The sequence below is a fragment of the Mustelus asterias genome, chromosome 8 (genome assembly GCF_964213995.1).
Source record: "Mustelus asterias chromosome 8, sMusAst1.hap1.1, whole genome shotgun sequence".
Taxonomy (NCBI): Eukaryota; Metazoa; Chordata; class Chondrichthyes; order Carcharhiniformes; family Triakidae; genus Mustelus; species Mustelus asterias.
The window spans coordinates 97,793,954-97,821,819 of NC_135808.1; the positions used below are offsets into that span (position 1 = coordinate 97,793,954).

General features: G+C 39.6%; 1 protein-coding gene across 1 annotated transcript in view; it reads right to left on the reverse strand.

Moving 5' to 3' along the window:
• Nucleotides 1-27,866, reverse strand: part of faf1 (Fas (TNFRSF6) associated factor 1) — a 305,741-nt gene that overhangs the window by 101,447 nt on the left and 176,428 nt on the right. The window contains exons 11-12 of the mRNA XM_078218550.1: nt 17,537-17,600; nt 7,627-7,708 (exon numbers count right to left, since the gene is read on the reverse strand). Of these exons, the coding sequence (XP_078074676.1) occupies nt 7,627-7,708; nt 17,537-17,600 (146 nt within the window). The remainder of the gene's footprint in view (nt 1-7,626; nt 7,709-17,536; nt 17,601-27,866) is intronic.

Sequence of the window (27,866 nt, forward strand, 5' to 3'; positions counted from 1 at the left end):
CCAGGAACTGGATATTCACTTGCAGATCATCCATGACCATTAAAACAGGATCATGTGTAAAGTGGAAATGATTCCAGCTCATCAATGTGATCAAATTGTGTGCGAAGGTCAATATGGCAACATGGAGGTGGGGAACCCGGTCACCTGAAATATAACTGAACAATTGTCTCATTTTATTGCCAGTTGAAACTGCTCGATATATTGGCCTGGAACTTGTGATCAGCAATGAAGCAAGGAGGCTTGCTGCTGACCTTGAAGAAAGCCTTGTTGAAAGATCTGGTGATCTGTGGTGAGAATTTTACCTCTCTCGTCATGCCATTTATCAAAAATTCTTTAATGGGATTCCCAGGGTGGAGCTGCTACTATGTCATCAAACTACACGAGCAGCCAATTACATTAAAGAATTCTCAGACAGATAACCACCAAATGAAAAGCACTGACATTAAATAACCTTTCATTAAAAAAAAATTACATAAAGTAAAATAAAGATTGGGGCATACATATGGGGGTGATGGTGACATCATGAAAAGAATATTTAATTTTAAAAATCTAGTATTTAATCATGAGATATTTAAAAACACTGTAAATAAAATATTTTTTTCAGGGCAAGGGATATTCATTGCTAAGCTCACCATCAAAAACCCAATTATACCTGACTGAAGGTATTTATGGGGTTTCTAACAGCCATGTGAGCATTGAAATGGGGACGTTCTCCCCAATCGGTGATTGCCAGCTTTGGGTGTGGGGTGGGGGGCACACCCCAGCCTATGGCAGAACAGTGAATGACAGAATAAAACTTCCGGATTTTTGCATCAATCTAATAGTGCACTTTGAGTACCTCACATTGTTTTCACTTCTCATTCAAAATCAGTGTTCTCTACCACTCTCCCAAGTACAATAAAAAAATGTTCTCACGCATCTTCAATGCCTTCCTCCCTCAGTCTCTGCACCAAGCAACTGCTCATCCTTGGTAATTTCAACCTCCATCTCAATTCATTATGCTTGCACTCTGACTTTACTGCTCGTAAACTCCCCTAAATCTCTCCCTCCATGTAAACTCTTCAACCCTTATTCACGGCCACCCCTTGACTTTGCTATCTCATGTGGTCACGATAGTCCCATCATATCGATCACAGACAAGTCCCTTACTGATCACTTCCTTATACCACTCTGCGCACACATTCCCTACTGGGCCCCAAACTCATTCTTCTATATCTACCCTTGGTAAATGTGGGGGGTTTCAGGGATAGGGCAGGGGAGAAGGCCAGAGAGTGAGTGCAGACTCAAATGGACCGAATGGCTTCTTCCGCACTGTAGGGATTTTATGTTAACACATTTAACCAAGTGTTGCCAGATCTGTCTGAACCACACAAGGCACTATTGGATCCTGCTCTCATTTACCAAAACTGGTCATAATTTCAAGTTCATCCTGGAATGCAAGCATAACCTCCCCAGCTTGTTTTCTCAACTGCAAACCTTCAAGTTAAACCCCTCTCCCCCGTCACCTCCAATAACAAGTGTGAAGAGCTCATGAATTTCCTTGTCACTAAGACTGGGATAATCCAATTAGGTATCTGTGCTGCATCACTCCCTTCCACTAGTCCATCTTTTCTGCACTCTCTCATGCTTTCACATCTTCCTGGTGTCCTGCAAGGATCTAGCCTTGGCATCCACCCCTTATTTCTCATTTACATACTGCCCCTGGTGACTTCCTCGGAATACACAGTTTTTATATTAATGCTGATGATGCAGTTGACAAAAATGGGGAACCACAGTGATAGTGCTGTGGCCTCAACTAGTTAATCTATATTAATGGCTCAGATGAAGGGATCGGGTTTATTGTAGCCAGACTTGCTAATGGTAGAAGGATAGATAAGAAAACAAGCGTGGAGGATATTGGGTCTGCGTTGGGATATGGATATGTTGAGTGGTTTAAAATTTGGCAGGTGGGAGTAGAATATGGAAAAATGAGGCTGCCCATTTTCCTAGGAAGAATAGCAACGCAGAATATTATTTAAATGGAAAGAGACTACAGATTGCTGCAGTCGAGATATCTGGGTGTCCTTATACACTAATGTCAAAAAGTTAGCATTTGGTATAGCAAGTAATTTGGCACACAAATGGAATGTGGGCCTTTCTTACTAAGGGAATGGAATATAAAAGGTGGGAAGTCTCATTACAACTATAAAATGCATTGATCAGACTACACCTCGATTACTGCATACAGTTTTGATTTCCTTATTTAAGGAAGGATATACTTGCAATGTTCTTATGTTCAATGGAGACAGTTCAGAGAAGGTTCATCAGGTTGATTCCTAGAATGAAGGGGCTGTCTTATGAAGAAAGATTGGGCCTATACTCATGGGAATTTAGAAGAATGAGTTGTGACCTTATTGAAACCCCCTTATTAAGGAGGTTTTACAGGGTGGATGCTGAAAGGATGTTTGCCTTTATGAGGAAAATCGAAACAAAGGGGCACAGTTTCAGAATAAGGTGTTTCTAATTCAAGATGCAGATGAGGAGGACTTCTTCTCTCAGAATGCTGTCATTAATCTTTGGAATTCTTCACCCCAGAGAGCAGTCGAGCTTAGGGTTGTGGGGACAGGCAGGAAAGTGGAGTTGAGGCCATAAACAGATCAGTCATGATCTTATTGAATGCTGGAGCAGGCTCAATTGCTCCTATTTCTTAGGTTATGTTCTTATAACAACCAACTTGAGTTTACCTCGAGCTCTCCATTGACTCCATGACTCCTTCACTATTGCTAAATAATCAGGCTGCATTAACCATTGAGTACTGGCTGAGCAGACATTTCCTGCAATTAAATATTGGGAAGACTAAAGCCATTGCTTTTAGTCCCCGCTCCTTCTCCATCGAATCCACTCCTCAGGCAACCGTTGAAATTAGACTGTTCACAACTCAGTGTCATATCTGATCCAGAGTTTAGCTTCCAACCATTTATTACCAAGGCCACATTTTTCCACATGCACAAAATCACCCAATTTCATCTGTTTCAGTTAATCTGTTTTCTCACTATTCGTATTGGATTATCCATGTTACCACAGGATCTCATTTCAGGCTTCAAAAACAGGACATAATCACATCCAGCTTCATCTGTTGTTTTAAGACATCAAACAAATTTATTAAACAATGAACATTTGAAGAATCTAACAACTTTATTTTACTATTGAAAGTATTTTATCTAAGGCTTGGGAAGACAAATCAATGAATTACAATCTAGTATTAATTGATTCTAAATGACATGTGATTTTAAAAAAAACGGTCGGCACAGTGGCTAGCACTGCTGCCTCTCAGGGACCCGGGTTTGATTCCAGCCGTGGCTGACTGTCTGTGTGGAGTTTGCACATTCTCCCTGTGTCTGCGTGGGTTTCCTCCGAGTGCTCCGGTTTCCCCCCACAGTCCAAAGACATGCTGATTAGGTTGATTGGCCATGCTAAATTGCCCAAGATGTGAAGGTTAAGAGGGTTATCGGGGTAAACACGTGGGGTCACGGAGTTAGGGCCTGGGCAAGATGCTCTGTCGGAGAGTTGGTGCAGACTCGATGGGCCAAATGGCCTCCTTCTGCAATGTAGGAATTCTATGAAGATTCTCTTATGGATAACTTTAATAAATGTCACCGTTTTAATTCTGATTATCGTTTTGATGTGATGGTAATCACCCCCCCCCCCCCTCCCCCACATATAGGGAATTTCAGGATTTTGACCTAGCACTGATGAGGAATTTAAATGTCCAAATCAGTATGATACGTGACTTGGAACAGAATTCACAAGGTGATGCTTGCATGATATTACATTCTTAATTTAGAGAACACAGGCTGGGAATTGCTATCGAAACTAGCTTGTGGAGATGCTGTAATCCTGGAAATCACACCTATTGCAGTCAGGATAGATTGATGGAGGTGGTATGGATACTGATTTGGTGGCAGGGGGATGAATTAAATGAATTGCTTTACCCAAAACAAGGTTGTTGTGCCTCTCCAGCAGATAAGGACAGATGCAGGCAATCCACTCACATTTCATCTCACCTTCACTGCAGCCCTTTTGTTTGCTTTCTCATTAACCAACCAAAGCAGAGGATTAACCATTTTTCAAAATTAGAACTGTAGTAACTGAAGATCTTAAATATCTTAAGCTATTGGGAAACAGCTCTCCAAAAATAAACAAACAAGAATAGCAATAAAAACAACATCCAGCACAGCTGAATCTTCAAATACTGCAGATACATTTTTAAATTAATCTTTTTCTTTTTCCTAATTATCTGACCCCTCCAATGTTCCTCAGTCATGTCGCCAGCGATGGCAAATGCAGAACTTCCATTTGCACTGAAAAGGTTGAGTGCATCGGAGTAGGTTTGATATACATTGTGACATAATGGTCTGATATTGTTATACAAAATGCTCATCCAATACAACTAGCTAATCATAGAAATCATAGAAATCATAGAAACCCTACAGTGCAGAAGGAGGCCATTCGGCCCATCGAGTCTGCACCGACCACAATCCCACCCAGGCCCTACCCCCACATATTTTACCCACTAATCCCTCTAACCTACACATCCCAGGACTCTAAGGGGCAATTTTTTAACCTGGCCAATCAACCTAACCCGCACATCTTTGGAGTGTGGGAGGAAACCGGAGCACCCGGAGGAAACCCACGCAGACACGAGGAGAATGTGCAAACTCCACACAGACAGTGACCCGAGCCAGGAATCGAACCCGGGACCCTGGAGCTGTGAAGCAGCAGTGCTAACCACTATGCTACCGTGCCGCCCAGGTAATAGAGGAAGAAAAATATTTTTCCTCAAATAACAACAGGGATTAGGCTATGCTTAAAACTGGAATAAACACTCCCTTACATAGATATGTAATTAAAACTAATTCAAAATATGTTGACTAAATCACTAAAATAAAACTATTATACAGTTATGAAAGGATTGCAGGTACAGGAGATATTTACCATATGGCTTTCAATAAGTGTGCTATGAAAAGAAACATTTATATGAAACTGAAAGTATAGTATGTAACCCAAAGGTTTCCCTTATCTGCAAGTAGTTGAAAAGCAAATAAAACAGGAATATATATTTAAAAAGCTGGGTTTGTGCTATCCATATATTAGCTCTTAAAAATAATGGTGGATCAATCATTTTCCATGACAAGACGGGTTGATAAACTGAGTGATAGGTTTACAAGAAGGCAAGATAGCGTGAGCAATAACCCCTGGAGGGTGCTCTTGAGTATTCTATGTTACTCAAAAATGAGGCAGAGTGCCAAAATCCCTGGATGCCAGAACAGGTCAAATATTTCCAGTCAAAAAGACAAAGTCTGTTATAGCAGCATTTTTTGTGCAGAATACCAAGCAACGCTTGGGACATTTTCTCCCTATTGCTCAGATGTGTAATATTTCACATGTATACAAACCAAGATATAAAAGTAGTGCTGAAAGAAAGCCCACAAATCAAGTTCTAAACTTTTTATTTGCCACAGTTTGTGTTTCTTTTACATTTGATTTCACCTTTGTCCCTAATACTCATCCAAGTCCAAACTTCACCCTCTCCCTCAAAAAAACGTTTATTACCACCTTCTGTGAAATAACACTAATTGGTAATATCAGGTGGCATTCTATAATTAATTACAACTTTACGGGTCTATTGGAAAGTATACAATCAAAGAAAAGCTACTTTACCATTGATAGATTTCAGGTGTGCTTTAGTCATACAAAACACTTCTCAAGCTAATTGCATTTATCATACTCAGCAGTTTAATCTTTTTTACTCATAAAATAACTTACTGTTGATATCCAGTGTTTATTAAAAAGTAAAGCTAACCACAAACAAGCAAACAGCCACAAAACTTCCTTGCTCCCGGCATCAAATTTGCTGTGTCACCTCAATATGCTCATCCATTGCCAAGGTGGCATATCAGTGCCATTAGGTTTTGCACAATATAATTCCAAACATCTTGAACAGCTCTGCATTATCCATCAACAAAAATAAATACATTTGCCTTGTCATCTTCAAAATTGTGGCAATGCTATAAATCAATGTAAATCTGCTTTTGTTATTATTTTCCATTCTCTAAAACATGTTTGCAAGTTTCCCAATACATAGGTAGTTAACATCATGTGACCAATGTGTAACAGTGAATATTAGTCATAACTTCTTGTATTGTAAGCTGCATCAAATGTTAGGGAATTCCACTGAGCAGTACAAACACAAAGCATAGAATTTAAATGTTGCTACATACAGAAATAATGATTCAACATTAAAATGCACACTCAGACCAAACTTGAAATGGTAACACTCTTTCTCCAAACACAGGAAACCTCTATCACAATTTCTGGTAAAATATATAACTTTGTGCAGTAAAATTCAGACTGATTCACAGGAAAGCTATGGGAAGTTATAAATTGGAAATTTTCCATAAACATTCCACGGAAATTTTAATCCAAAGATTACATTTCTTGACATTTGTTGGGATTCAACTATATATTTTTTAATAAAAAAGGACATCAAGTGAAAATGGAAAAGATAAAGAACGGTCAAATGGACCACTCTAATCTGTACATAATCAGTTTAAAGCATCCTGATGAGACGAACTGTGAGTGGCGTCGTGAGAAAGACTTAATCAAGTGTAGTGTTTTACTTAGCGATTAAGTATATATCATTTGATGGTATTCCAAAATCCTTCGTAATCCAGCCACTCAAATAAACATTTAATGAGTTTAGGTTCAAAAACCCTGGCAGTGGATTTAGGTCAAAACAGGTTTCAAGCACCATATTATTTTCCTTCCTTTTATGTGGTTAGTTGTTTAAAAGATATTTTTCTTTACCAGAGAAATTAATTGCAGAATTTGAAATCTAACTTCATAAAGAAAAACATTTCTGTATTTTACATAAAATGAGACCAATGACATAAGGATGCTCCCATTGTAAAAAATAATTCCTTTAAAATGTTTCAGTAGAATGTGCCCTGTTAAAAAGTAAAGTTGAAAAGGGTCGGCATACAAATAACAATTTTTGTAATTTTGGAAAAAATAACTGAACAAGAGGAGTGACAATGATTTGATTAAATAATTAACTGAACTTTGTTGAGGCTGAACTGAATGACATGACAAGTTTGTGCTATTAGAGGAGAAGGATGGTTTTCAGTTAATGAGTTGACTAAAGTTAATTAAAGCACAAGGCATTTCAAATTTAGATTATGGTCACCTACTCCAGCACAAGGCTCACTGTGTCACTTACTGCAGCCAATGTTACCCATTTCAAGGGGGGATTTTTTTTCCCCCTCTTGCTATGGAATTACAAATTAGGAGTTTATAATGTTGCATTTTGTTTAGCTTCTGGATATTGAACATTTAACAACTTGAATTTTGTTCTACACTCCAAATATCTTTGATAGAAATTAAGAGTGACAAGTTATCCAGCCAGCTACACACATTTTAGTTAATTATGTAGGTTCTGCAATTGGGGAGGGGGTGTAGAGGAGCAGGAGGAGGAGGAATGCTTGCAAGGAAGGAGATATTGCCCTTTTTTAAAAAGACATAACCTATTCAAATGAAAGGATTGAAAAATTAATGCAGATTGAGCTAATATACTGAAAGGTCACTTACATCTCTGGCTTTTCCATAGAAAGCTTCTTGAAAGGCAGCTTCAAGTGATCCAATGAAGAACACAGGGTGACAGTCACCGTATCTGTTAAATGACAAAGAAAATTAAATTTGGTTCATGCAAAAAAAAATTGTATGGGGGGCGAACAATCACATTAGCATAAACACATGAGAAATAGGAGAAACAGGCCATACAGGCCCTTGAACCTGTTCTGCCATTCAGTAGGATTGTGGCTGAATTTCTAAATGAACACCACTTTCCTGTACTATGCTCATATTCCTTAATGCCAAAAACCTTAGTCTTGATCATACTCAACAACTGAGCATCTGCAGTCCATTGGGGAAGAAAATTAGAAAGATTCACAAAGCTCCAAGAAATTTCTCACCTTGGTCCTCAAACTATGCTTCTAATTTTAGGCTCTCTAACCAGGGGAAAAGGTCTCAGCATCCAGCCTGTCAAGCCCTCTATGAATTTTATATTTTGCAATGAGATCATGACTCATTCACTTAAATTCCAGAGAATGTGAATAGGTCCATTCTATGCAATCTCTCCACAAGGAGTGGGAACTCAGCAAGTTCAGAGTGGATAAAACAGTGGCAACGGAACAAATCCAAGACCACGAAAATTGGGAACTCAGTAAAATCGGAGTGGATAAGGAGCATCAGCAGAATAAGCCTGAAAGTGACCAGAGCAGAAAAAAGAACTCTGTTGGGAGCAGACATAACACGTTCAAAAAACAAAATCAAAGCATGAGCTCACATGAAGCAAGTGAGGACCTTTTTCTCTTTCTAGCCTAGGACACTGATCTAAACTGGGAGATGAGAGATTAAAATTTTTTACTTGGGATAAGTGTAACAGTAAATGAATTAATAGTAAGTGTATTACAACACAACAGGTCTAGAGGCAATAACTAAAATTAGTTTAAACAAAACCCTTACTAGAATCTAAAATAGGAAGGAGATATTAATTTTCCTTTTTTTTAAAATCATGGATTGGCAGCTGGGACCTGTTGCTTGCAGTTCCTGCGCGATGTGGGAATTTTAGGACACTTCGGGTGTCTTCAGGGACCACATGTGTAAGAAATATTTTAAGCTGCTTGACCTGGATTCTTGTTTCCTGACTTGAGAGGCAACTAGAGTCAGTGCTGAATATCAGGGAGGATGAGAGTTTTCCAGATTGTATATCAAAAAAATTTGGATGTTGAAATACAAAGTAAAATTTCAAAAATTGCCAATAATATCAAATATGGGAGTGCAGTAAATTGAGGCTGATACCAATTTATTATAGCAGGACATAGAGAAGCTGGCAGAATGGGTAGACAGAACTGCGTATTGAGAAGTGTGAAGTGATGTAATGTGGGGGAAGGGATAAGGAGAGGCAACACAGACTTAATGGCAGAGTTCTAAAGAATGTCTCTGCACACCCAAAATTACCAGACACTCAGCTTTAAAAAAAATCCTTCTCACCAAATTAGATATTATCACACTTCCCACATTAGTCCATCAGTCATCCATCTTCCCGATGAACGAACTTCTCCATTTACTTTCCTACCTAGTTTTGTATTGTTTGCACACCCACTGAGTCCCCTTGTCTAATTCATTGTCATAGATTGTAAATAACTAAGGCCCAAGCACTGATCCTTGTGGCACTCCACTAGTTTCATACTATTATCCTCAAAATGACCCATTTATTCCAACTCTCCGTTTTCTGTCTGTAAACCAATCCTCAGTCCATGCTAATATATTAACCCCAATCTCACAAACTCTAATCTTGTATAAACATATTGTGTGACTCTTTATAGTGTGCTTTCTGAAATCACAAATATGGTACATCCAACTGGTTTCTCACATCTACCCTACCAGATACACCCTCAAAAATCGATAATCAATTTGTCAAACACCATTTTCTTTTTATAAAACCGCAAGTTTAACAGGATTGTCCAAATGTGTTACCATATCCATATTAATAATTCTAACATTTCTTTATTGCCCATACCAAGATAATTGACCTTTTGCTCCCTGCTTTCGCTCTCTCTCGAACATTTGCTTCCCTTCAATCCACGGAGGCCATTCTAGAATCTAGGGAAATCTAGATGAACAAAGCTAAACCATCCACTATCTCCGATGTCATTCTTTTAAAGTCCTAGGATGTAGGTCATCAGTTGCAGCAGATTTGTCAGCTTTCAAGCCCCATTACTTTCTTTCCTTTCTTACTCTTACTGGACCCTTGATTACCACAATCATTTTTTGTGTTCTTTGTGCCTTCTGCTGTGAAGACAGGCACAAAGTATTTGTTTAATGCCTCTGCCATTTCTTTATTCCCCGTTATAATTTCTATAGTCTGTCTCAGAGAACTATGTTTATTTTTTTAATCTGTTCCTTTTTGCATACTTGCAAAATCTCTTACAATCTGATTTGATATTTCTTGCCAGTTACCTCCCATTCTATATTCCCTTTTCACCAATTTCTTGGTCATTTCTTCCTTATTTTTAAATTCCTCCCAATTCTCATATTTGTCTATTAATTTGTCTAATATTATCCTTAACTTTTCTAGTTCGCCACGGTTGTACCACTTTTCTAATGGAGGTTTCCTGTTCCTCGAGGGAATGTATAGTCATTGAGAAAAATGAATAATTTCTGGGATTAGTTTTATTACTGAAAAGAAGTGTTTCTCTCTCTCCCTGTTTTTTGGGGAAATTCTGCTGATTAGCTGAAAACAAGGCTTCTTGCCTTCGTGGAGCCGAAAATATGCTGTTGGTGGCTTCACCAGAGTCTCTCCTTGGTGCTCTGGGATGTTGTTCTGACTCCACGCCCATCTGTGTGTGCCTCAAGAGAACTGCAGCATTCAACCAAAGGACTCAGTTCCTGTATCACGTGAGCATTAGACTTTGCTGTGTTAAATCTGTGGAGGGGGTTTTGGTATATGGGATGTTTTTGTTTGATTGGAACATTTTAGATATATTTGTGAAGGGTTATACATTATCTTGGCTGTTTTGTTTTTGTTTGTAATTGATGAAAGTTGCTCATTTTCATTCCAGACATGTTAACTATATTCTTAAATAAACTTTGTTTGATAAAAGCATCCTGGTGGGTCATTTGAATCATATCTGAAGTGAAACATATCATGCTTATCCTAGCCAAATTCAAAGTGCAAAACTTATGATCCAGGCAGGCTTCATAATACACTTGAGTTTCTGACCTGAATTATAACAATATCTATTTTTAAAATAAATCGATGAATGTTTCCATCATTACCACTGAATTACCAATCCCATCATTGGCAAAATCATCCAGCTTCCTCCTCAAAAACTTAAAAAATTCCCCTCAACAACTATTGACAAAACAACATCAATGATCATCATTCAGAGGTGATTTAATGAAAGATGTGAACCTATAATAGTGTTATTGGATCAATTTCCTTCCCACCCCCCAGACCTCCATGCATGGGATGTGGGCATTTCTAGAAATGCCAGCATTTACTGCCATCCTTAGATCCCTTGAGAGGATATGGGTAAGGTGCCTTCTTGAATTGCTGGAATCAGTGCTATTAGGAAAAATGTACTAGGATTTTGACCTAGCAACGATAAAGGAAAAGGGATAGGTTTTAAATCAGTTTGATATGTGAGCTTGGAAGGGAACTTACAGATGATAATGTTCCCATAAGCCTGCTGCCCTTGTTCTTCTAAGCAATACAGCTCACAGATTTGGATGGTGCTATCAAAGAAGGCTTGCAAACTGCTGCAGTGCATATTGTTAACGAAACACACTGCAGCCACAGTGCACCAGTGGTAGAGGGAGTGAACATTTATGGTGGTAAATGGGGTTGCTGATCAAGTAGGCTGCTTTTTCCAGGTGTCAAGTGTTGTTAGAACTGCATTCATCCAGACAGGCGCAAAGTATTTAATCATACTTCTGACTTGTACCTTGTAGAAAGACTTGGGAGAGCCAGGAGGCAGGTTATTCACAGCAGAATACCCAGTCTCTGATCTGTTCTTGAAGCCAGTGTTTATGTGGCTGGTCCAGTTAAGTTTCTGGTCAATGGTAACATCCCCAGGATGTTAACGGTGGGGAATTCATCAATGGTAGTCCTGCTGAATGTCAAAGGGAGATGGTGAGACTCCCTCTTGTTGGAGATGGTTGTAGTATAGAATTTGTATGGCGCAAATGTTATTTGCTGTTTAACAGCCAAAACCCGAATGTTGTCCATGTTTTACTGCATGTGGACACAGGCTGGTACATTGTCTAAGGAGCTACAAGTGAACAGACTGCATTCATGAGCAAACATCCCTACTTCTGACCTTATAACAGAGAGGTCATTGAAGCAGGTGAAGATTATTGGGCCAAGGGTGCTACTCTGAGGAAGCTTCTTTGTAGAAATTTTACAAACATCCAGACAAGCTCTTTTGGGAAAACTCTGCAGCCAACTGGCTCAAGTATAGGAAAGTACTGAAACTTGGTTCAGCATGTCCTGAAGATCATCTACTGCAAACTTGCAACATTGAACATGCCCACAGGAAGGCCAGAGGTGGCACAGCTGTAGAAGCTTCCTCAAGCACCAACGACAATATCAATTGCCAGTTCTGTGAACATCCTTGCTGATCCATGCATTGGACTCTTCAGTCAAGAGAGGATCAATAGAAGATGATAAAATCATTTACAGTTTGAACATACTCAAACAAGGAATCTACTATGACCCGAGGAACTCCTGCAGAGATATCTTGGGGCTGGGATGATCTGCCTCCAACAAAAATAATTTTCCTTTGTGTTTGGTACGAATCCAGCCAGTGGAGAGTTTCACCACCATTCCAATTCCCAGTGATTTCAATTTTACTAGAGTTTCTTGATCAAAGGCTGTGCTGTCATAAAATAATGACCTGGATTAATAAGATGCATCAAAAATATATTTGCCAATGGCTTTGTTAGCTTCCATAAATATATTTCTGCATCAGTTCAATTCCATACTAATGTAAAATATTAACAAAGTTATCTTTTTACAGTACATTTGAAGCAAGAAAACTGATCTTGCTGTGAAAATAGGTTCCAGTGTTTCACTTCCCAAGCAATTACGGAGAGCAACCATGGACATTGACTTGTGATTTGCAGTCATAACATAGGAAGAAAATTTCAGTTTGAACAGTCCCTAGCACACAGAGAGAAAAGATGCTGGACTAGATATTTAATTAAAACTTGATTAGAATTATAAAACAACAGAGACCTTATGGAAAAGCTGAATTTTGAATTCAGTGAAATGAAAGAAATTACATATTATTTTTGGCTCGTTAGTCAAGTGCTTTTCATTCTTTTGCTGGGACTCAACATTCATTTTCCAAGTTGATATCAACTGTTAGACATTGTGCGTTTATAGAATAATTTGCAAATTCTCAACTGAAAAAAGTGAAGAGTATGATAGATGTTACGTTGATAATACAAGTGAGAACAGGCCGAATATAGAAAGTTCAGAGGGAAAGTTGAGGAAATAAGTGAGGCAAAGAGAGAAGGTTGAATTTTGGCGGGGGTGTAAGCCACTGGCTGGAGAGCTGGTGAGAATGTGGCTTCGCAATTTCCTGCAAAGTGCAAGGTGATGCACTTTAGAAGGAATAACAAGATAAGGGAGTGCTCAATGAATGGCAGGTCAGTAGGGAGCTCAGAGAAACCTGCGGGTGCTTGCCCACAGACTCCTGAAGGTGACAGGACAGGTTAATATGGGAGTTAAGAAAGCATTCGGGACACTTGCATTTATCAATCGTGGCACAGATTATAAGAACAGGGAGATTATGTTGGAACTGTACAAAACTTTGGTTAGGCCACAGCTGGAATATGGTGTGCAGTTCTGGTTGCCTCACTATAGGAAGGATGTGATTGCATTGGAGTGGGTGGAGAGGAGATTCTTGAGCTACGAAGAGTGGTTGGATAGGCTCGGGTTGTTTTATTTAGAGCAGAGAAGACTGAGGGGGTCCCGATTCAGGTGCATAAGATTGAGAGGTATGGACAGGGTGGATGGGATGCAGCTATTCCCCTTAGTTGAAGGGTCAATAACAATGGGGCATAATTTTAAGGTGAGGGGTAGGAGGTTCAGAGGGGATTTGAGGAAAAATATTTTTACTCAGAGGGTGATGAGAGTCTGGAATGCACTGCCTGTAACGGTAGTAAAGCAGGAAATTTCACAATCTTTAAAAAGTACATGGATGAGCACTTGAAATGTCACAACATTCAAGGCTATGGATAAAGTGCGGGATTAGTATAGATTTAGTGTAGTTTTGTTAGTGCAGAATCAATGGGCCGAAGGGCCTCTTCTGTAATGTATGACTCTATAACAGGTGATGAGAGAGGAGTTGATGGAATGGTGTTCATAGGGGAGTAAGGTTGGCAGCAAGGGGAGAAGGGTGGTTCGCAGCACCCCCCACCCACCATTCCCAATGTTGGGTCACTCAAGCTGGCACCAAGAGCCTTTGTCTTTGAACAATAGATCCCTTGGTAGCCAGCAAGCCAAGGTTTGCTTGTTGTGCACATTACAATGCATGTCCCCCACCTGCCACTAAGTTAATACCGATTAATGGCCACTTAAGGACCTCAATTACCGGCAGGTGGGAAGAATGCCTGCCGGTCTGGATGTAAATCAGGATGCAGGCAGATGGACAGAGCGGATACCCACCACCTGAGAGGGCATAAGATTCTGCATAAAGTAAGAGAGGAGAATGGCATCTAAAATAAAGGGAATCCAAAAGTCTTTTACAGGTAGATGAATAGTAAAATAGTAAAAGGAGGGTCCAACAAGGGGATCTACGCATAGAACATGGCTGAGGTGCTAAAAAATGAATACATTGCATCTATCTTTACCAAGACAGTAAGATGTAGGAGCAGAACTAGGCCATTCAGCCCATTGAGTTTGCTCTGCCATTCAATGAGATCATGACTGATCTGGAGTAAAAACCCTCAACTCCACTTTCCCATAGATGCTGCCAGATTCAAAGTGATACTTGAGATAGAGGGCTAACTTTGATAAAGAGGAGACATTAAAGAGGCTGGCCATTCTTAAAGTTGATACGCCACCAGAAACAGATGGGATGCATTTGATGATGCCGAAGAAACTGGAGTAGAAGTTGAGGAAGCACCGCCCATAATGTTCCAATGCTCCTTAGATATACGGATGGTGCAAAAGGACTGAAAAGTTGCAAATGTTACACCTTTGTTCAAAAAGGGCTGCAAGATAAACCCAGCAATTCCTGGTAATGGGAAAGTTTTTAGAAACTACAATTCAGGACAATATTAACCATTAAGTGGGAAAGTGTTGATTAATTAAGGAAAGTCGCACAAATTTCTTAAGGGCAAATCATGCTTAACTAACTTGACTGATTTATTTATGAGATAACAGAGAAAGTTGATGAGAAGGTGGTTGATGTTGTCTATACAGACTTCCAAAAGATATTTAATAAAGTGCCACATAATAAGCTTGACAGCAAAATTGAAACCCATTGAAGAAGTGGGAAAGTGGTAGCATGGTTACAAATTTGGCTGAGTTGACAGAAAAGAATACAAAAGCAAGAAAGTTATGATAGACCTTTATAATACACTGGTTTGGCCTCAACTACAGTATCATGTCCAATTCTGGACACCATTCTTTAGGAAGGACATAAAGGCTTTAGAGAACATGCATAAAAGATTGGGGACAAAGGGGACTTTGGTTACAGAGAGAGATTGGAAACGCCAGAGTTCTCCTTTGAGAGAAGGTTAAGCGGGGTTTGTTGGTGGTGTTCAAAATCGTGAGGGATCTAGGCAGGGTATATAAGAGAAATTATTTTCATTAGCTGAAGGGTCAAGTACCAGAGGGGACAGATTTGAGGTGATTGGCAAAAGAACCAAGGTGACAGGAGGAAAAACCTTTTTTAAATGCAGTACGCGGTTAGAAGCTGGAATGCACAGCCTGAGAAGGTAGTGGAGGCAGATTCAACAGTGTCTTTCATAAGTATCTGAACAGAAAGAATTTTCAAGATACGGGTAAAGGATGGGGAATTTAGACTAGCTAAATATTTTTGGCAGATGTTGCTACAGGTTCGACTGGCTGAAAGGTCACCTCCTGTGCTGTGATCTAGGATTTTCTTCATACTGTAACATTTCCTTCGAATATCCATTCAAAGTTTTTAACTATCCTCTGATGTTCACAATTCTTTTCCATTTCTGTTAGTTGCATCTCATCAAACTTAGACCATTTGATTAATACGGGCCCATATTTTGCCATTAGCAGAATACAAGCAGAGAACAAACATGATTCCCCTTCCATACACTTACAGCTGTCCACAGACATTGTGGGCATTTGTGCAACAACTTATGGATATCAAGTGTCTGACACAGCGCAATGCACACTACAGGGGATCTGGGACCAAGCACATCACTAAACTCATCAACTTGATGAATCATTATTGAGCCATGGAGAGTCTAAATCAGGAAGTGGAAGTTAGAATATTTAATTTAATATAGAATCAAGAATAGAAAGCAAAATAGAGAGGGAAAGAAAGATGGGATTGAGAAAGACAGATTTTTAAAAAAGTTCCTTTCATATTTTAAAAAAACCAATAAATTAAAATTGGAACAAATGAATCTCCACACAAGCAAATGCCAGAAGCACTGATAGGAATTAAGGCTTATCACACTGTTATACATTGACTTACACAAAAGTAGACAAGCCCTAACATGATTTCCACATCATAGAACATAGAACAGTACAGCACAGAACAGGCCCTTCGGCCCACAATGTTGTGCCGAGCTTTATCTGAAACCAAGATCAAGCTATCCCACTCCCTATCATCCTGGTGTGCTCCATGTGCCTATCCAATAACCGCTTAAATGTTCCTAAAGTGTCTGACTCCATTATCACTGCAGGCAGTCCATTCCACACCCCAACCACTCTCTGCGTAAAGAACCTACCTCTGATATCCTTCCTATATCTCCCATGAACCCTATAGTTATGCCTAACGTTTCTTGGTATTTAATGGGTATTCAATGTGTAAAAAGTAGCAGAATATCACTCCTTTCATGTGTTGGAATAGAATCTCTTGATTAGGTACTAATTTAGGGAAATTGGCAGAGGAGCAGGCTAACTCGAACAGCAACTTCCCGAGTTTCATCTTGAACAAATAGCATAATTAGCTAATGAGACAGTACAACAATTTACTAATTGCTAATGGTGAGCACGGATAACCTCACCACTATTCCAACTGTAAAATCCAGGTCATTGTCTTACAGGCATGTGCACACACTTTGAAAGCACCAGCATCACACATTATCAGAGTAGTTATTGCATAGGTCAGACGTAAAGTTTTTTCCAAAAAAAACTTCAAAATGGCCTCTCACTTAACTTTTCACAACACCCTTTACTGCATCCGGTGAATGGAAAAATCTCCAAGTTAGTGCCAGCTTGCTGATAGCTTCACCCTGTTGACCAGCACCTCCTAAGAATTGGGCTGAAACTGCCCAAATTCAATTTAGGTGAACATCCTTGCAGACAAAAAAGTGAAGACACTTTTATCTCATCAATCAGACTATATTCAAATCAGTCACTTATTTTCTTGATGTTTATCATTTTGTTCTCTGCGATTGACCCCAAGTCAATAATTTTCTATCATTAATGCTATACAGTCTAGTTTCTCAATGACCACATTTCTTCAGCTTCATTTATCATAGTGACACGCTGAATTAAAAAAAAAATATTGTCTAATTAGAAGATGCAATTTTTCCTATCTCCTTATAAATCCTTATTTGTCCACTATCTTTACATTAACTGTTGCAAACAGATTTATTTTTATTAAGACTAACATTTAAAATTGCTCTTAATTATCTAACATTAGAGAAGAATTTTCTTTTAACCAATTTTTAAAATGGCATGGACTTCTCCTTTAATGGTAAAAAAGAACTGTACCTTGAAGAAAACTCTGCAGTAAATTGTAACAAGGCATCTCCCTCATTTTCAGCATCATCGGGCACTGGGATAGAAATAAGTGAAAGTTAACTTTTGGATCACAGAGAGATTTGGAAATGTTCAAAAGTTCCACAAGCAACTTTCATTTTGTTCTGAATTCTAGAAAATAAGTTTTCTATAACTTGTGGGAAATAACCCCACCTCAAAAAATACCTAGAAGATGGCTTTAACAAGTTTAAAAACAGTTAAGAATTGTCTGGATCATATTTGCATAAAGTACAGTTATACTATTTCCCATAAGTTTATTGTAAACATACATTTTATTTACACAATACTGTAGTATTGCATTCAATGTTCATAAAGAGGGTAGGCAAAATGAAAGAAACTGAATAATTGCCACCCATCTGAAACAACAATGTACCATCACAAACACCAAGGTTTGAGATAACTACTAAATTTAAAACTGTTGCACAATACATACCAGTACTCTACACCTTTTATAAACTAAAAAACAAGATGAACAAAAGTCATCTGAGATTTAAAACTGAAAATCATGTATATTCTAATAATAAAAAACACTCACTTTTATATGTTTGACAACAGGGTGGGATGATCATAAGGCAAAAATACACCGAGGTCAGATTTACTCAAAACAATACTTGATGACTAATGGTAAAGGAATTCAGTTTAGGGCTCCAGCAACCATTCTGGGCATTCACCATGCCCGGAGGGGAAAAACCCGAACAACTTTTTTTTTTAATAACACTTTTTAAAGAATTCATCCAGAAATATTATTCATGAATTCATTGCGCATTTTGACTGCACCACACCAGGGGAGGTTGTGCATTGATATCTGAAGATTTCTTACATGAACTGTGAAGAATGTGGAGTAAGGAGCTAGGGCAGCTAACAGGTTTTAGCAGTAATAGTTTCTAACAAACAAGCTCTACTTCACATGTGTTTTACATATTTAAATTTCTTCAGATACAACTATGTTTGCAGTCAAAACCAGATTTCTGTTTTTTTAGATTACATCTTTCGAATTTACTAAAATTAGCAACTTTATGAAATCTGGTACGTTGTAAAACTAGGATGGTAGAAATAGTGGGTGGGGAAGGCGAGTGATCACATGAGGGAAGATGATGTGGTAAATTAAAGGGAAAGGACAAGGTGAAAACATGATAGCAAACGGTAATAAAAATCAGGGCATGACAGGAAGGGACAGAACATGCAAACTTAACATGTGACAGCAGATAAGGCCAGAGTTTGCAGAAATTATTTAAAAAACAGAACTAAAGGCACTATACATGAATGCACGTAGCATTCATAATGAAATGGATGAATTGTCCACTCAAATATAAGTAAATGTGTATGACCTGTCAGCCATTACAGAGACATTGCTGCAAAGTGACCTGGGCTGGGATCTTAACATTTATGAGTACTTGACATTTCAGAACAGCAAGCAAGGAAAAGATGGTGGGGTGGCTCTTTTAACTAAGGCTGACATCAGTACAATAGTTAGAGAAGGCCTTAGATCTAAAGAAAAAGTAACATTAGTTTGGGTACAGATAAGAAATAGTAAAGATAAGAAGTCACTTGTGGGAGATGCTTACAGGCCCCCTAACAGTAACCATATTATATGAAGGGGTAAACAGAAGAAATAATAGGGGCTTATAATAAAGACACAACAATAATCAAGGGGATTTTTATCTACATATATAATATATATATATATATATATATATATATACACATATATGTAGATACAGCAGGATATAGATCAGTTGGAGACTTGGGCGGAGAGATGGCAGATGGAGTTTAATCCGGACAAATGTGAGGTAATGCATTTTGGAAGGTCTAATACAGATAGGAAATATACAGTAAATGGCAGAACCCTTAGGAGTATTGATAGGCAAAGGGATCTGGGTGTACAGGTACACAGGTCACTGAAAGTGGCAATGCAGGTGGAGAAGGTAGTCAAGAAGGCATACGGCATGCTTGCTTTCATCGGCCGGGGTATTGAGTTTAAAAATTGGCAAGTCATGTTGACGCTTTATAGAACCTTAGTTAGGCCGCACTTGGAATATAGTGTTCAATTCTGGTTGTCACACTACCAGAAGGATGTGGAGGCTTTGGAGAGGGTACAGAAAAGATTTACCAGGATGTTGCCTGGTATGGAGGGCATTAGCTATGAGGAGAGGTTGGAGAAACTTGGTTTGTTCTCACTGGAACGACGGAGGTTGAGGGGAGACATGATAGAAGTCTACAAGATTATGAGAGGCATGGACAGAGTGGATAGTCAGAAGCTTTTTCCCAGGCTGGAAGAGTCAATTACTAGGGGGCATAGGTTTAAGGTGCGAGGGGCAAGTTTTAAAAGAGATGTACGAGGCAGACCTTTTACACAGAGTGGTGGGTGCCTGGAAGCCGTTGCCGGGGGAGATAGTGGAAGCGGATACGGTAGTGATTTTTAAGGGGCATCTTGACAAGTACATGAATGAGATGGGAATAGAGGGATATGGTCCCCGGAAGCCTAGGGGGTTTTAGTTAAGTCAGGCAGCAAGGTCGGTGCAGGCTTGGAGGGCTGAAGGGCCTGTTCCTGTGCTGTAATTTTCTTTGTTCTATATAGATTGATTAAACGATTCTCAATGGCAAAGATAGCCAGGAAGATGAGTCCAGAGAGTGTTTCTACGACAATGTTTTAGAGCACCATGTTCTGAGTGTCAGCTATTCTAGAACAGTAATGTGCAATGAGATGGGATTAATTAATGACCACATCATAAGAGGAGCCTTCAGGTAGCAGTGATCGTAACATGAACACATTTCACATTTAGTTTGAGAGAGAGAAGAATGGGTCTAAGACTAGTGTTTTAAACTTAAATAAACAGGGGTATGAAGACAGAGCTAACAAAAGTATAAAGGGAGGGTAGGTTAGCGGGTAGGTCAGCAGAGATGCAGTGGCAGATATTTAAGACGGTATTTCATAAAACTCAGCAAAGATACATTCCAATGAGAAGGAAAGACTCTAGGAAAATAATGCACCATCTGTGGCTAACTAAGGAAGTTAAAGATAGCATCAAATTGTAATTAAAAAAGCATACTTCTGTGAAGATTAGTGGTAGGACAGGAAGCAAGAAATGACTAAAAAAGTAGAAATTACAGCATGAAAGAAAGTTAGACAGAAACATTAAGAAAATGTCAGAGTTTCTATGAGTGTTTAAAAAGCAAAAGAGCAACTCAAGTGAGAGTTGGTCCCCTAGAGAGCGAATCTGAGGGACTAATAATGGAAAATAAGGAAATGGTGGAAGTGTTGAACAGATATTTTGGGTTAAATTTTATGTGCCTCTGGCGGGCTGTTATAGCAAAAGGGGTAATAAAAATCAGAGCATGGCAGGAAGGGACAGAACATGCAAACTTAACAGTATGACAGCAGATAAGGCCAGAGTTTGCAGAAATTATTAAAAGACAAACTAAAGGCAATGTACATGAATGCAGGTAGCATTCATAATGAAATGGATGAATTGTCCGCTCAAATATAAGTAAATATGTATGACCTGTCAGCCATTACAGGAACATGGCTGTAAGGTGACCAAGGCTGGGATCTTAACATTTAAGAATACTTGACATTTCAGAACAGCAAGGAAGGAAGGTCTTTTCTCCTTGGAGAGACGAAGGATGAGAGGAGACCTAATAGAGGTGTATAAGATGTTGAGAGGCATAGATCGGGTGGACTCTCAGAGGCTTTTTCCCAGGGTGGAAATGTCTGCTACGAGAGGACACAGGTTTAGGGTGCTGGGGGGTAGATACAGGGGAAATGTTAGGGGTAACTTTTTCACACAGAGGGTGGTGGGCGAGTGGAATCGGCTGCCGTCAGTGGTGGTGGAGGCGAACTCAATAGGGTCTTTTAAGAGACTCCTGGATGAGTATATGGAGCATAATAGGGTGGAGGGTTATAGGTAGGTCTAGAAGGTAGGGATGTGTTCGGCACAACTTGTGGGCCGAAGGGCCTGTTTGTGCTGTAGTTTTTCTATGTTTCTATGAAAAGATGGTTGGGTAGCTGACACTCAGAACATGATGCTCTAAAACATTGTCCTACAAACACTCTGTGAACTCATCTTTGCCACTGTGCATCATCTAATCTATATATATGTAGATAAAAATCCTCCTTGATTATTGTCGTGTCTTTATTATAAGCCCCCATTATTTCTTCCTGTTTACCCCTTCATATAATATGGTTACTGTTAGGGGGCCTGTAAGCATCTCCCACAAGTGACTTCTTCACTATTTCTTATCTGTACCCAAACTAATGTTACTTATTTTTCTTTAGATCCAAGGCCTTCTCTAACCATTGTACTGATGTCATCCTTAATTAACAGGGGGGCGGTGGGCATGCCGTTTGCTCCCCTTGCTTCCCCATATCCCAACCTTGTGTGCCTGGCTTACTCTTGAGGACACAAATAACATCCCAAGAATACTTGCATTTTAAAACTATTACAATTATCAGGGAAAGGGTACTAAGAAAACTGTTAGAACAAAAGGTTGACATGTCCCAAGGACCTGGGACATGTCACTTAAAAGAAGCGACTGCAAATATCTTCGATGCATTGGTAATAATTTTCTAAAACTCTGAAATGCCCCATCTGATCGGTAACTAGCAAATGTAACACCTCTAGTCAAGAGAGGAGGAATAGAGAAAGTAGGAAGCTACACACAGCCTAACATCTGTCATCTGGAAAATATTAGAATCTATTATTGAGGAGATTATAGCAGGGCACTTAGAAATTTTTAATGCAATCAGGAAGAGTTAACATGGTTTTGGGAAAGGAAAAATCATGTTTGACGAAGTAGTATTATTTGAGTGTATAAAGCGGGACCAAGATGTGGTACACTTGGATTTCCAAATTGCATCTGATAAGGTGCCACATCAAAGGTTACTACACAAAATAAGAGCTCATGGTTAAAAGAGCAACACATTAGCATGGTCTTTTGGTAGCACAGAACCTGAATATTGCTGAAAAAAGACATTTTGTCAAAGCTTTTCATCTTGCACCCATCAGGACAATTGCAGGAATACCAATATCAGAGGAAATAACAACTTTACACTGTATGAGGGTGCTGATTGATTGGCAAGCAGACTCTGGTTAAGAAGCATTGCTCTGGCAATTGATGGTGACGGACAGTTAACTGTCAAGCATTGTTTGAAGTGTAAACCATGCCTTGACTAAAGTCAGGTTGTATTGCTCTGTGGAATGAAGCTTCCAGTACTCAAATGCACCATACTGCGAGCCGGATGACAATCTTAAATTGGTTGTCAATGTAATTCTTAGCACACTGGATTAACTGCAAATGTTATCCAATCGTAGATTCACATTTGATGTTAGACACAGTGTTTTGAGTTTTGCAAGCATGCTAAGAATTAGGATGACAACCAATAAAAGGTCGTCAGTTGGGTTCACAGTGGCGCATTTGCTGGCATTGAAAGTTATACATATTCTGTTCTTTGCAGGCGGAAAGAACATATACACACATTGTGCCTGTTTCAGCTAAACAAAATAAGAAAGAGCCATTTGCTGGTTTATTCCTCAGGGTAATGCCTTGCCTAGAGTCAAACTGCCTGGTTTAAATTTCAACCAAGATTGGTGGTGATAGACAGTTAACTGCCAAGTGGTGCATTCTCCAGGGCAACCCTTGAATAACTAAAATTTACTTGTCAACCAATCAGCACCTTTTCATAAAGTATAAATTTGTTGTTTCCCTAACATTCATATTCTTACAATTGGCCTGATGAGTGCAAAACAAAAAGATTTGACAAAATGTCTTTTTTCAGCAATATTACGCATGGCTAGAGGATTGGTTAACCAACAGGAAACAATAGGGATAAGTGGATCATTTTCAGATTGGCAAGCTGTAACTAGTGATGTGCAGCAGGGATCAGCTGAGGCCTCAACTATTTGCAATCTATATCAATGACTTAGACAAAGAGACTAAACGCATGGTTGCGAAATATGCTGATGACGCATAGATAGAGTCATAGAGAAGGGAGAGTAAGTTGTGAAGAGGGCATAGGAGTCTGCAAAGGGACACAGATAGATTAAGTGGAAAATGTGAACTTCCCCACTTTGACAGGAGGAATAAGAAAGCAATATATTATTCAAATGGAAAGAGGTTGCAGTACAGAGGGATCTGGGTGTCCTTGTACATGAATCACAAATTTAGTATGCAGGTACAGGATATGATTAGGAAGGCATAAGACGTAGAAGTCGTCCATTCAGTCTGCTCCGGCCATTCAATGAGATCATGGCTGATCTGATATAATCCTCAATTCCACTTTCCCACTTTATCTCCATAACCCTTGATTCCCTTACTGATTAAAAATCAGTCGACTTCAGTCTTGAACATACTTAACGACCCAGCCTCCGCAGCTCTCTGTGGCAAAGAATTCCACAGATTCACTACCTTCTGAGAGAAGAAATTCCTCATCTCTTGGGCAACCCCTGTTGGGATTATCCCCTCATAATCCTAGATTCTCACATAAGAAGCAACATCTACTCTATCTCAATAAAGTCACCTTTCATTCTTCTAAACTCCAATGAGTACAGGCTCAAACTACTTAACCTCTCTTCATTAGAAAATCCCTTCATACCCAGGATCAACCTAGTGAACATTCTCTGGACTGCTTCTGATGCCAGCATATTTTTCCTTAGATAGGGGAACCAAAACTGTTCACAGTATTCTAGGTGTGGTCTAACTAGTGCCTTGTATAGTTTTAGCAAGACTTCCCCAATTTTATACTCTATTCCCTTTGAAATAAAGGCTGCCATTGCATTTGTCTTCCCAATTACCTACTGAACTTGCATGGTAGCTTGTTATTTATGCACAAAGATCCCCAAATCCCTCGGTGCTCCAGTTTTTTGCAGTCTTTCTCTATTTAAATAATGCTCAACTCCTTTATTCTTCCTACCAAAATGCATAACTTCACATTTTCCTACATTATACTCCATATGCCAAGTTTTTGCCCATTTACCTAACCTGTCGATATCCCTCTGTAGACTGGTGTCATTTTCACCACTTGCCTTCCTTTGGTATTTTTGCATCATCTGCAAATTTGGCAACAGTACATTCATTTCCATCGTCCAAATCATTATTATATGTGTTGCACTGATCCCTGTGGCACTCTACTAGTTACAGGCTACCACCTTGAAAATGCACATCTTATTCCAACTCTGTCTTCGATCAGTTAGCCAATCCTCTATCCATGTTAATATACTACATAGAGTGCAGTCAAGGTTTACCAGGCTGATTCCTGGGATGCCAGGTCTCTTATATGAGGAGAGACTAAGTCGGTTAGGATTATATTCATTGGAGTTTAGAAGAGTGAGAGGGAATCTCATTGAAATGTACAAAATTCTAATAGGATTAGACAGGGTAGACTCAGAAAGAATGTTCCCAATGATAGGGAGTCCAGAACTAGGGGTCATAGTTTGAGAATAAGGGGGTAAACCTTTTAGGACTCAGGCGAGGAGAAATCTCTTCTCCCAGTGGGTGGTGAATGTGGGGAATTCACTACTACAGAAAGTGGTAATTTCAATAAGTAATTAGATATAGCTCTTGAGCTAAAGGGATTGAGGTATATGGGAGAAAGGCGGGATCAGGATATTGAATTTGATAATCAGCCACGAACAAAATGAATGGCGGAGCAGCTTTGAAGGGCCGAATGGCCTACCCCTATTTTCTATGTTTCTATATTTCTACTACCCCCAACATCATGGGCTCTTATCATATTCAGTGGCCTTTCGTGCAGTACCTTAGCAAACACTTTTTAGAAATCCAAATATATTACATCTACTGGTTCTCCTTTATCTACCCTGCTCATTACCACCTCAAAGGATTCTAATAAATATTTCAGGCATGGTTTTTCCTTCATGAAGCCAAGCTGACTCTGCTTGAATATATTATACATTTCTAAATGCTCTGCTATTACATCCTTTAAAATGGGCTCTTAACATTTTCCCAATTTTTGTATCCATCCTTTTTTGAAAAAAGGTGTGATATTGGCAGTTTTCCAATTCTCTGAGACTTTTCCAGAATTCAAAGATTCTTGGAAGATTACTACCAGTGTATCCACTATCTCAATAGCTATTTCCTTTTATATGCTAGGATGCAATCCATCAGGTCCAGCAGATTTATCAGTCTTTACTCCCATTAGTTTCCCTAGTACTTTTTCTCTACTGATAGTTAGTGTATTTATTTCCTTCCCCCCCCCTTGATTATTTTGGAATGTGATTAGTGCCTTCCCCCGTGAAGACAAATGCAAAGTATTTTTTTAACCAGTGTCTTCTTCCTCATGATATTCCTTACCTTCTCCCACACGGATTCTACATCTTCTGATCCAAGTTAATTTCTTGCTATCATACTTATTCCATCTCATACTAACAAAGATACCCCACCACCGTTTCCTTCCTGCCTGTCCTTATGCAAAGTCACATATCCCTGAATACTTAGCGTCCAGTGTTGATCTCCTTATAATCATGCCTATGTAATCTCAATTTTTGCCATTAATTTGCCATTTATTTTGTGCCAAATATTACGTGCATTTAAGTAAAAAAACCATTAATTTTGCCTTGTTTCCATTTTTTTCGCTTTTGACTTGTCTTTTGCTTTTTTAAATGTTTATACACTGTCCCTTCCGATCACACTCTGGGTATCATTACCCGAGTAGCTGCCTTGTAATGTCATATCCTCTTTGTAAGCCTATATATCCCTTCTACAGAATGAACATCCCCATCCCCCTCCCCACACCATTTAATTTAAAGCCCTCTCTACTTCCCTAGTTATGCGATTGCAAGGATACTGGCCCCAACATAGTTCAGATGTAGGCCTCCCCAACGGTAACAGTCCTCACTGTACGGATCCCAGTGCCCCGTGAAATGAAACCGACTTCTCCCACACCAGTCTTTAAGCCACATATTCTTCTGTCTAATTTTATGCACCCGATGCCAATCTGCACATGGCTCAGTTAATAATTCAGGGATAAAAAACCTTGGAGGATTTGTCGTACAATTTAGTGCCTAGCTCCTCAAACTGCCTATGTAGAATCTCTTTCCTCATTCTACCCATGTCGTTAGTACCGACCTTGGTGTGCATATACCCTGGTCCCTGAAGATGTGGAGATGCCAGCGTTGAACTGGGGTAAACACAGTAAGAAGTCTCACAACACCAGGTTAAAGTCCAACAGTTTATTTGGTAGCAAAAGCCACTAGCTTTCGGAGCGCTGCTCCTTCATCATATCTCTATCGTCCTATCCCTTAAGATAGCAGGACAAGTGGACAACAAGGTTCAAAAGGCATATGGTATACTTGCCTTTATTAACCGAGGCATGGAGGTTAAGAGCGGGGTCTAGTTTGGAACTACATAAAATGTTGGTTAGGCCACAGCTAGAATATTGTGTGCAGTTCTGGAATGCACATTATAGGAGGGATATGACAGCATTGCAAAGGGTGCAAAAGAGATTTACCAGGATGTTGTTTGGGCTGGAGAGTTTTAGTTACGAAGACAGAGTGGATAGACTGGGGTTGTTTTCCTTGGAGAAGAGGAGACGGAGGGGGGACATGATTGAGATGTATTAAATTATGAGGGGCATAAATAGAGTAGACAGGAAGAAACTTTTCCCCTTGGTGGAGGGATCAATGACTCATTGACTCGGGGGCAGAGATTTAAGGAAAGGAGCAGACGGTTTAGACTGGACGTGCAAGGACAAATATTTTACCCAACAGATGGTGGAAATCCACTGCCTGAAAGGGTGGTGAAGGCAGGGACTCTCATAACATTTAATAATTATTTAGATCTGCACTTGCGATGCCAAGGCATACAAGGCTGTGGGCCCAAGTGCTGGAAAATGGGATTAGAATAGTTGGGTGCTTTGTCTTTTATTGGCGCAAACGCAATAGGCCGAAGGGCCTTTTTCTGTGCTGAATACTTCTATAACCACAACCAGTGGATCCTCCCCTTCCCACTGCAAGTTCCTATCCAGCCCAGAGCAGATGTCCTGAACCCTGGCACCAAGCAGGCAACACAGCCATTGGGACTCTCGGTCCTGGCTACAGAGAACAGTGTCTATTTCCCTAACTATATTATCCCCGAATAATTTTATCCCCCCACTTGAATGGCTCCCTATACCACAGTGCTTTGGTCAGTTTGGTCATCCATCCTACAGTCCCCGCTCTCATCCGCACAGGGAGCAAGAATCTCCGGTCTGCTGGACAAGGGCAGGGCTGATGCCCCTGCAGTGCTACCTCTTGGATCCCTCGACTGCCTGTTCCTGACCACTGACTGA